The following is an 11,655-nucleotide window of genomic DNA, read 5'->3' on the forward strand; positions in this document are numbered from 1 at the left end:
ATTCAGCTGGTTTTGAATTATCCGGGCATGAAAAGCTGCTAGGTTCTACCCAGGAGGAAAAACGTAAAATGTTTTTCTGTATTAAAAACATTTAATAGGCCAAAACAAAACGGCTGCTTGGAACACATTTGATAGATGCTTTAATGGCTGATACACATGCTCCCATCTCACAGCGTAATGAGGTAATGAGTTATGAACATCTCCTTTTTGTTTTGATATGAACTGATGAATGCAAGGACAGAGAGGAAAGCTGCCCAAAGAAATGGGATCTCTAGCTTTTGTCAGCTAGAAAGAAGAAGGGACTTGAAAAATACATTATTAAAACAGACACATATTCAGTTAATTCTAGAGATCAAGTATCTTAGATCTCCACTTAATGGGTCCAGCCTTCACTGCTAACAGTAACAGAAAATTTGCCAATGGTGTCACACAAAACCCCCTCTATTCAGCAAGTGTTTAAGAAATACTTGAGCATACTTTGGCTAATCAGACATTCAGATCCTAGGTTGAGGCCTCAAGTTCGCCTCAACAGGTTTCACACCAAAATACCCCACCTTCAAAAGCAACACTCGATAGTGGAATCCCAGTTTTTCCAGTGGTTACTGCACTTATTTCAGGAACAAAAAATTCAAATATAGATTCCTCCAAAGCATGAATTATGCTTGCCACAATATTGGCTGATACAGTAAAAATTATAATGACCATCAAGAAGCCTACCTGCTGCTTCAGGATCTGGATGGCAGTCGTAACTGAAAACCAAGGCACAGCCTCGCTCTGTCACTTGGAAGGGGAAGAAGCTCTCAAAAATGTCCACTCCCCTTTCAATGCACTCAAGCACCTCATCTGGTTTGCCTACGCCATGGATGATTCTGTAAGAGACACACAAGAAGACAAATCAAGAATTCTGAGTAGAAGCAAGCAGGTACCTGAAGGAAAAGACACATGTGCAGCACGTGTAGCTTATCCCTGCGACTGCTCACCAGAAGGCAAGTGGGTACAACAGTCATCACTCAGAATCCTGTGTGCTTCCATTTCCACACCTCCAACTTACCCAGTACATGGCAGGCTTTTCTTTATCTGCCATTTGTAAGACAGCAATAATCCCTCATTTACTGCAGAAAAACCTCATTCTGTTCATTGTGTTTGCAGTGATTTGGTTTCTTTCACATCACATAAATACACTTAGATTCAAAATTCACCTAACATCTATGCTGTAAAACAGATATTTTCCCTAGTCATGTTTGTGCCCCAGGGAACTACCAGTTTCCAGACACATGGACCCCTTTGCTTGGCAACTGTTTTAGGAGGCAGTCTAAAAAGGCTTGATCAAGAGCAGCAGAGACAGCAGTAGATGGCTGGTCAAAGATACAAGTCCTTCAGGTGACAGACACATCATATAGCACTTGGAGAACTGCCTGGAGGAGAATGCACTAATGAGAAATATCATTGGAAAGAGAAAAGTTCCTTGCTTTATTCTTCCCTCCTCTTTACACTCTACCTGCTCAAATGATTTACCCAAAAACCTGGGCTGTAACATCTCCTGGGACATGGCATTAAGAGCCCAGCTGGATTGCCATCAATGGTAACAGAGATCCTGCTGTTAGCCAAATTTAGCTGGCAGCTTCCCCGAGGGTGGGTGAAGCAGAAGAGAATAGAGCAGTGCCTGCTCCCCTGCAGGTGCATGGCTGGGCTGACAGCAGTAGAAGCTAATGTAGGGCAATGATCTAAACAGGTAATTAGGAAAATACACAGGGGCTGATAAATGAAGTCACAAGGTGCCATTTTTAGTCACTTTTCTAAGTACTCCAATTAAATTGATGAGCACAGAATAAGGACAGGAGAAGTTTACAGCATGAGTCTCTTATGTTTCAGGCTCTCATGGCAGGGAGAAAAAGATACCTAATAGTTAAAACAGTAGCTCTGCATATATGATCAAAACCCTTGCTAAAACTTATCTTTGCACAGGTAAGGACAAACATTTGTTCTTGCAAGGGTACTGATGCTATTGAAAAGGAAAATAAATTTTACCAAGAGACTTCAGCATCTTTAGGTACGTGAAAGGACTCTAAAGAGTACATTCATAAGATCATTTCACCATCACACAAAAAGCAGTCACTTCTTGGGTGAAGCACAGAAAGTGTTTGTTTGTCTTCTACAGAATTTCATATTGGGGTGGAATACAACTGCAAAACAACTTCTCCAGCCAGAATGGCAAGGGTGATTCAGGAAAGCAGGATTGTCTGAAATTCACTTGAGGTACTTACAAGACCCCCTAGGGCTAATCAGCTTTCTCCCTACAAGGAGGTCAGAAACACTTGTCTTAAGCAGACAAGCAAACTATTTGATAGATGAGGCAGATGCACTGGTAGCCACTAAGGTTAGCTGAGCAGATTGGACTCTCATGCTCCCAGGGGATCCTCTTAAGTAGCTCAACCAGACAGGATGGCAACAACACAGCAAGCCTTCTAATTGTCAGGAAAATTCAAACCCCAGGCACCGCTAAGCATGAACAAGCTGCAACGCCAGACATGCTTTCGCATTTAATTTCCTTTTGAACACCATTAGGTCAGAGCAATGCTCAGCTAGCAGAGGGCAGCACAGCTACAGAAAGACAATGGGGCCTGAGTCACTCTTCAGGAAACGATGAAAAAAGCACCCATACCACTTCTGTTGCAGCTGCTCTTGTAAGAGCAACCCATGCAAAAGCCAGCAAACTCAACCCAACGCTAAGAAACCCCTCCACTTCTGAACTACTAGCAAATATTAGCACACATTTTATGGAAGTCTTTAGTTACTGTTGGTCATTTATAAGAGTCAAGAATGCTGCCACTCCTGTCCAGTCTCTGGCATGGATCTGATGGGCAAAACTAACAACTCAGAATACACAGCGATCCCCACACTACGCCAGTCCAAGCAGAGAATACAATTGTTTTGGGCCAGGCTGTACCGCCTCTGGTAGTTCACAGGCTCAGTGCCTCAGGTACTAGGTCAGAGCTGGCTGCCATGAGATCGTGTAAGCACTGGCTGGTTCTGTCAGCACCCCTCTCTGCTCTCCTCCAGTGCAGACCAGAGAGAACTGGATACATGACAGTTTTTCTGAGAAGAGGTCCCAGCAAAATAGGTTGATAATAACGTTCTTGTTCAAACTGAACTTCAAGTAAACCATGGCCTCAGGCCAAATGCAAGTAGCCCAGACATATCCTACCTGTAATTCTTCCTAAAAAAGTAAAGATGACTTGAACTAAAATGTGGATTATTCTCCAAATGTGGGGAATACTCAAACCCACAGCGTGAGCACAGCTTGGTGCCAGTTGCAGCTAAAAATTGAAACAAGGGTTGAAGACTGCAGCCTGACAGTGGTAGAATTTATGCAGCCTGGCAAACACAGAGCAGTGCAATACAGTAGTTATTTCCTACAGTGATATTGCACAGCAGCCTGTAGACACTCCTCATTATAGGACAGATGGACTTCTTGGGATGTTGCCCACACAACTTACCTTGGTTTATCCTCTGGCAGCTCTGCTGTGACAGAAGCTATCAGTTTCAACTTGGTCTCCTTGGCCATGGCACATCCCTGGAAGCCATCTAGCAGAAAGCCACCCACAGGTCGCTTGGCAGTCTCCCTGGCTGATCTGAGCCTCTCTTCCAAGATATCTCCACCTTCAATTGCCCCAAACATTACACTTCCTTGTAGTTCCTGGCCCAGGAGAAAGCTACAAGTGTTAGAGCGTGCTCTGCCAAAGACACGCAAGATATCTCACAGCCCAGACTCCAGATGCCTGCTACTTAAGCCCCGCATTCCCAGGAACTTGCCAGAGCCACAGTGTTTCATCCCATGTAAGACTATTCCCCACACAATACTGTGAAGTCCAAGTATAAGGTAGAAACGGGACTAGGAGAGACACGATTCTGCTCCTGACACTAACTCACTGAGAATTTTGGTGCCATTCTTCCCACCTCCCTACAGAAGGCAATAACCACAGATCATCTTTGTACACGGCTTTTTATAGATGGCCCCTCAGCACTACATGTGTCAGTGCAGAATACAAAGCAGGTGCCATTATCCTGGCTGTCAGACACCAGATCTTACAATGAATTGCCTTTCAGGGGATACCAATATCAGCTCCTGTCACCCATTTTCCTTTGTAGCACAGACTCAGATAGTATGTCCCCTTTCACCAAAAGGGAGGGAAGTTTTGAAGCTGCTGGAAGAAATAAAGAATAGCACTGGCAAATTCTAGCAAGTCCTCCCTCACTTGGAACTGAGGGGACTTCAGAACAAAAAGATGGGTTTTCTCAATCTGAATGAGAAGATCCTACTTTGCCCATGTATATAGCATGAAAGTAAGTGAAAGAAATGCACTACAGTCCAAAAGCAGAAAAAAATTTTTTAAAAAATAGTTCTCCTCAACTAGTAGAGATGGGTATCCTGGCGCAGGAGGCAAGTTATTAAAAGAAGAGAGTGGCAGAAGGAAAACCCACTATGCTACTGGTTATACCTCGTCCAGGACTGTCACCTGGGCATTCTCTGATACATAGCCATGACACGATTTCCTACTAAATCACATCCTGGGACTGGCCCAGGATGCAGCTGTCGTGGTTTAACCCCAGCCGGTAACTAAGCCCCACACAGCCGCTCGCTCACTCCCCCCTCAATGGGATGGGGGAGAGAATCGAAGAGTAAAAGTGAGAAAACTCGTGGGTTGAGATAAAGACAGTTTAATAGGTAAAGCAAAAGCTGCGCACGCAAGCAAAGCAAAACAAGGAATTCATTCACCACTTCCCATCGGCAGGCAGGTGTTCAGCCATCTCCAGGAAAGCAGGGCTCCATCACGTGTAACTTACTTGGGAAGACAAACCGCTGTAATTCTGAACGTCCCCCCCTTCCTTCTTCTTCCCCTAGCTTTATATGCTGAGCATGACATCATATGATATGGAATATCCCTTTGGTCAGTTGGGGTCAGCTGTCCCAGCTGTGTCCCCTCCCAGCTTCTTATGTACCCCCAGCCTACTCGCTGGTGGGGTGGTGTGAGAAGCAGAAAAGGCCTTGACTCTGTGTAAGCACTGCTCAGCAATAACGAAAACATTCCTGTGTTATCAACGCTGTTTCCAGCACAAATCCAAAATATAGCCCCATACTAGCTACTGTGAAGAAAATTAACTCTATCCCAGCCAAAAGCAGCACAGACCAAAAAGCAGCTGCAGTGCTATTGCCCTGATATTTTGGGGGACCTTACCGGTGATTCTTCTAGCAGCTGAAGGCATACATCCAGAAAGGAAAGCGACCTATCCACAGACTTCTTGGCCCTTTTTCTACCAGCTTCCCCAGAAATGGTGTCTCCATCAGAGATGCACTGGAACCAGTCTGGCTGGATGGCCCGCTGTATGTCCATGAACTTGGAAGCTGTCATTTCCATGCGCCCCGAGTTTCCCCACAGGGACACTGCCTGTCAAGGAAGAATAGGGATGATGGTTAGTTGCAAAGGTTGACAGATCTTAAGGGTCAAAGGAAAGAAGGAACTGGTCTGGTGAAAGACTAGATACTGGGATGATACTTCATAGATAAGTTCTCCAGGAGCATGGCTCAGATAATCAGCTGCACTTGGCACAATGAGTGTAAGGAGATAAGTGACTGAATTGGGGTTTCTGGGATACTCTTTGGTGAAACCATCGCACTCAACACAGTGACTTCTCCAGGTGTTTGGAAGTCTCTGAGATAGAGCAGCTGGCCTATCATCACACAAGTTAGTGGCAGAATTGAGAAAAAAAATTAAAAGAAGAAAAGATTTAATTCCCATCAAACTTATGTTGTCATCTCATGAAAAGCGGCAAAGGCTGCAATGGGAAATACAGCTCACTAGTCTTCTGTACACAATGTAAAACCAAGAAACTATTTCCTCTTCCGAGCAGTGAATTCATACCACCCATGTGAATATACGTGTATATATAAACCACACAGACACACTGGGAAGAATACAAAAGGTTGTTAGGCAATTTAATCTTAGAATCCAATGTTATTTTAGGTCCCAAATCCAGCCACTTAAGAAGGGATTGAAATACCAAGCGCAAAAGAAATATACCGCTTTCAAACTGAGCCAACGTAAGAAATGGGAGGTACTCATTAGGATTTCACACACAGTCTTCTCACTCTCTTCACACGCTTTCCGTTCTGTGTGCGCACACGGGCCCCCATCTTTCATTGTTACTCCATGCTACCCTCAAAAGATTTTAAAGCAAGACAAAAGTACCTGCACAGAGAGGTTACATTACTTGAACACCTCTGGGCTAGCAGATACCACTATTCAATTCACTAAACATTCAGATTCACAAAATGTTACTGCAGCCACTGCAACTATGCCCACTACCATGTTTCACCCTATTCTGCAGAATCTGTAATTAACCTGTGAGTGCAGCTTGGCAGTTGCTTTTGTTGTATTATTGTTAGACTTGTGACACTGCTGCTCCAAAATTTTAAAGGGGTATTCAAGTAGGCTAAGTATTAGGCTCGAGCCCTTTAGAACTTAGTTCTTTTCATCTGCAGCTCCATTAGTGCTTTTTTAAATGAGGAATGGTTTTCAGCTATCAGAAATAGCTTATACCTTGAAGTGTTATGGGGACTTTTTGGGGCTTGAGGGTTTAAACACATTCTCCTAGCCTATGCCAGACAGACAGATTAAGCAGTGCAGTTCTCATGCATACCAATTCACAAACTGAATTTGATCAGCTGATGCAAAAAATATGAGCAGAACAGTTTTTTTTTTTCTCTGGCCTCCACAAAAACCAAAAGGATTGCATAAATACACCACATGTCTGTTGTCTGTCCATCCATCTCTCCTGATTACTTTTGGCCTCGTCAGCCAATTTCACTAAATTTGAGTAACAAAGAAACAGACAAAAGTCTCCAAAGTAATAACATTTTTGTAAATTTCTTATTAAAAAAAAAAAAGCAACTCCAAAGGAGGCAGATCCCAAATTAGTACCTGCAGAATAACTGGAACGCAGCAGCTGTATGTTGTTCTGCAGCAGCATGGTGGCCAGTTAGTACCTGCTGCCTCTTATGTGAGAACATCAAGGAACAGCTGGTGAAGGCAGGTGGAGGAAAGTCAGAACTGTTTGAGCCAAAGGGCACAGACTGTAATCAAGTCTAGTTACCTTCATTCTGCTCTCCAGAGGAAAAAAGCTGCTTTAATAAATAAAATAGCCATGCGGCTTACAGAACTGAGCGTTACCCCATAATTATTTAAATCCAGCCTGTGCCAGGCTTTCTGGCACAGAATCCAGAGCTTTCTGTCCCATTGCTTTCAAAAAGCTTTCATTAAGTATTTGTCAGCACAGATCCAGCTGCAGAAGGCCTTGCAACAGGGTGACAAAAATCTTCATCAGTTTAAAAAAAAAAAAAAAAAAGCCAAATCAAACCTGCAACACCCAGGCTTAAATCACTGCTATCACCTCATAGCTGCACAACGGTGAGACAAGCTTCAGGTAATTCCTTCCCTGCAGAGAGACAGGACTCATCCTGGTTCCCAGCAGCAAAGAATATACACTGATAGCTGGATGGCAGTAGTTATCCTCTGTCATTCAGTGACCTTTCACCAAATGTGACTGTACCCAAACAGGCCTTGGGACTGACCATATCTGAGCAGGTGCCAGGAGTGGCCCCTCCAGGCCAAAGCTGTGGCAGGCAGCAGGTAGCGTGTGGATTGCATGGGGAGCATGCGTGCCTGTGGGACGGAACGGGCAAACATGTGCAACACTACGCACTCCTGGATTGCTGAGCTACCTTCCTGCAGAAATACTAAGTTCTTCCCCTTTATGGGCCTGTAGCAGACTGTAAATAGACACATAGGGGTTCAGGTTTATTGCTTATCAGTGGCATCGCTGTAAGTTTGTACAGCATATAAGCTAACACACATGTATTTTCTTTTACTACCGTATTAACCGCAACAGCATGGGGGTCCAGAGCTCTCCTTTCTACCTGAATTGCCACTTCACTGTTCAGGAACTGTTCAGGGAATGCACTGTCAAGTAAGAAAGTTTTTAGTTCCAGCTTTTAGTTGGCGGTATGAGCACGTAAATGACATTCCTTTCTGTGCAAAGATTTATTTTTCTATAAAGCATAAAAAAAATCTTGTGGCTGTCTAAGCACGCCCACACAGATGAGGGGAGGACTGGCAACTTTCTTTTGGGAACTTCAAGTGGACCCTTTCAAGTCTTTATAGTTACTGTACCTTGTTAGTGTTGTAGCCAGATGGACAGGGAGTGACCGGGTCATGAAGGGAGCAGTACAGCACCGTGTCTGGCATGCCTGGAAACAGAGCAACAGACAGACTAGAGTTTCATGAACCAAATCAAAGCTAATGCAAAGATGTGGTTTGTAAACTTGCAAAAGGGAACAGGGTATTCTCCCACACACAAGTACATCCATTCTGACAAAGAAAATATTGTTCATTTCACCTCTCAGCACCAAAGAAGGCAAACTTTTTCCCCAACTTCACTAGCTGCAGGGAGGAGAGTGCAGCATCTGGACAAACCATCAAATAATACCCCTTGGTTCAGCAGCCTGCATAGCTCCTTTGAGATTTATTTGTTTCTTCTTGATTAATACTCCTGCTACTAAAATTTGCCAAACCCAACAGCTGACTCACTTGTCCACTCAACTGCTACACTGGAGACATTTGACACAGTCTAAACTGAGCAACAACCTCAAGCCTAGAACTTTTAAGGAAGGACAACATATCGTGAGAGAACAGATCAGCTACACAAATGAGAAGTTTATCATCCCTGCCAGGTTGGAGGTTTCAAATGTCAGAAAGCTAGACAGTATGTCTCAATGACATACAGTTTTCCTCTTCACAGATAGTCACTGAAATTGGTGAAGCCTCTAAGAAGTTTCAGATAAAGAGATTTTCAATTTTTCTTGAAGGAGTAAGTTGTCCCAAAGCAGTCGAAGTTTATTGAAAGTTGGGTGCAAACTTCTTTTGGAAATCCAAGCTATAACTTTGTTATCTAATGAAATGCATGGCCAAAATTTTGATGTGCTTTTTTTGAAGGGGGAAAAAAAAAAAAGCTTGGTCTCTGTATATAGGACAAAAATGCTTAAACATTTTTAAAAATTACAATAATTTACATTATTTTATACATTCATAACGTATGTGCAACTGGCATATACAAAACATTCATAAAAATACCTCAGGTTTGATACAAGCATTAGCAACTCAAAAGTTTTTTTCTTGCAAAGTCTGCTAGATTCCATATACAAAGAACTGTCTGTAAATTATAGAAATTAAAGACATGCCATCACTTCGACAGGATTTACCCTATACCCACTGTAGCCTGAGATACGCAGACAAACAAAGCATCCCAGAGAAGCTTGTTGACTTGGCTGATAGTCCTCCAGTTCCCTGAGCTACCTCCCCAGATACAAACACGGGCTATGATACAGATATTCACACAAGATGCTAACCCTGCATTCACTGTGCATTCAGGTTCCTTTGCCACATGTGCCTGACAACAGTGATCTTGGCTGCATAATGCATGCGGTCAGGCCTTTACTGATCTGTTACAACAACCAGAGAAAAACCCAGGATAGTCACAAACGCAGGAACTGCTGCTTTACTCATTCTTATCAACAAGGTGTTAAGATAAAGATTTCATTCAGGAACTGCTCCAAGAATGGAGTACAGGGACTGATGAAGATCACAAAGGCTTGGTGCAGTAGCTGAGGGCTATGGCAACGCTGACTGTTTTGCATTTGACTATCCATGAGTAAAATTGAGTTTATTCCTAAAACTGACTCTTTTAACATGGAAAAATGGAAGAAGAATACAGGGAGCGAGTACAGTCCGACTGCTAAACTGACAAGAACAAAGAGCAGGGGAAAAATTAGCTTCTCCACCTGCTGCTTTAGTTCCTCAAAGCTCCCGCAAATCCAACATGGGTCCTTCCCCTAACGTCTTCTCAGAACAAGAATAGCTCGGAGGCAGAAGCGTCCACCAGCTACGACTGATTTGATGTGGGGTGCCTGCTTATTCTTCATACTGGATGAAGATTTCCTGTTGGAAATCTTTAGATGAAACCAACTGTTTCATGAGAATCAAAAAAACCAGCTTGAGCAGATAGATACTCTCAGGAAATGTATTTGAACAGCTGTCTGGGGAAGGCCATTTTCATGAGAATTTCTAATTCTCCTCATCAAAAGAAGTCAGAAATTGCATCTGGCAAGATTCATTTGCAGCAGTGAGTGGGGACTACAGTAAAACCTCTCTCAGTTCTAGTTTCAACTTTTGGGCTAAGCCCATCCCAGTCAGTGCTGAAGTCCCCAGGGAGAAGGCTCAGTGCAGAAAAAGAGAAATAGAGCGAAACTACATATTTTTGTAGCCTGCTTGAAGGATTTCTGGCCATACTAGTGACAACATAGTATTTCAAGTCTTCCTTAGTGCCACTTTGAGTGAGAAAATGCCTAAATTCGGAAAGCCTATGCCTACATCTTTCTGCCTACTGCACTGCCTAAAAATGCACCAGTGGGATCCACCTGCATTATCTCTCCGGACATACAAGCAAACACACACACTTTACCTATAAATTTTGCAGCTCCTTCTTTATATTCTTCCAGGACCTCATGAAGTTCTGCCCTGCATCCAGATACAGAAACACATTAACTAAGCAAACAACCGTCAGTAAATATCGGTGGTTTCATAACTAAAGCTTCTGTTTCCATACTTAGGCGTTGTCTGAACTTGGATTGGTTTAGGCACTGATAGTTGCCATCCAGCTATCAGGCAGCAAAGCAGGGGCAGACAAAATGCCAGGAACACAAAGCTCAAGAATCACAGCTTACAAACTGGGGCACTCGTAATTCTGCGGGGAAAAGGCAGGGCTTTTACTCACACTGACCAGTGACTACCGACTTGCCGGAGAGCATGAAGTCACACCGTGACTTTCTGGGTAGCGTTACTAACGTGCATCACTCAACAACTACACATGCTAGGGAGGGGAGAGCTTCTAACAAGCTTTATGATGTTAATCTTTCCCTTCAGATGACACTTACCTAACTAGTTTTGAGAGTTGGCTGCTTCTAAAGCTGCTTATTCTGCTGGGAAGATGACTGTAAAGTCACTAAGAGGGGTTTGGCCAAAATACGCTCAAAAATTAGGCAGCCCTCTAGGTCCCTTACCTTCACCTGCTTCCTACTGAGTCACCGCACCTCCCTTCGACGGGGAAGCAACAAAGGGACAACCGATTTCGACATTTTGCCTTGCACCCGGGAAGCCCGCCTGCCCCCAGCAGCGTCGCGGGGGCTCGTTGCGCCCCGCAGCCCGCCCCCGCCCCCCAGCCGCGGCACTCACAGGGCGGGCAGGGTGAGCTGGGCCACGGCGGGGACGCCGCCGACCGCCTGCAGGGTGTCGCGGGTGAGGTGGGGCGCCGAGCCGGTCCGCGTGTAGAGCAGGCAGCCCGGCAGCGGCAGGGCGGCAGCCCCGCTCCTGCCCAGGCCCGCCAGCGTCCCCAGCCGCCCGCCGCCCACCCTGCACAGCTTCACCTTCATCGTCGGCCCCGGAGCCCCGCTACCGGCGTGGGCTGGGTGGGGGAGGGAGGCGTGGGCCTCCCCGCTTCCCGTGCCCGTCCCAATCACCTCACGCGGCATCATCAGCGCGCGCC

General features: G+C 44.7%; 1 protein-coding gene across 2 annotated transcripts in view; it reads right to left on the bottom strand.

Moving 5' to 3' along the window:
- The window catches only part of QTRT2 (queuine tRNA-ribosyltransferase accessory subunit 2), a 43,781-nt gene that overhangs the window by 3,267 nt on the left and 28,859 nt on the right, over positions 1–11,655 (bottom strand). The window contains exons 1-6 of one of the 2 annotated variants that reach the window (XM_076349092.1): positions 11,346–11,611; positions 10,576–10,631; positions 8,229–8,305; positions 5,238–5,447; positions 3,498–3,697; positions 718–869 (exon numbers count right to left, since the gene is read on the bottom strand). In XM_076349092.1, coding sequence (XP_076205207.1) covers positions 718–869; positions 3,498–3,697; positions 5,238–5,447; positions 8,229–8,305; positions 10,576–10,631; positions 11,346–11,542 — 892 coding nt within the window. In that variant the 5' untranslated portion in view covers positions 11,543–11,611. Of the gene's footprint in view, positions 1–717; positions 870–3,497; positions 3,698–5,237; positions 5,448–8,228; positions 8,306–10,575; positions 10,632–11,345; positions 11,612–11,655 lie in introns of those variants that run through there. The other variant, XM_076349104.1, reaches the window with a different exon arrangement.

This window comes from Aptenodytes patagonicus, chromosome 1 (genome assembly GCF_965638725.1).
Source record: "Aptenodytes patagonicus chromosome 1, bAptPat1.pri.cur, whole genome shotgun sequence".
Lineage (NCBI taxonomy): Eukaryota > Metazoa > Chordata > Aves > Sphenisciformes > Spheniscidae > Aptenodytes > Aptenodytes patagonicus.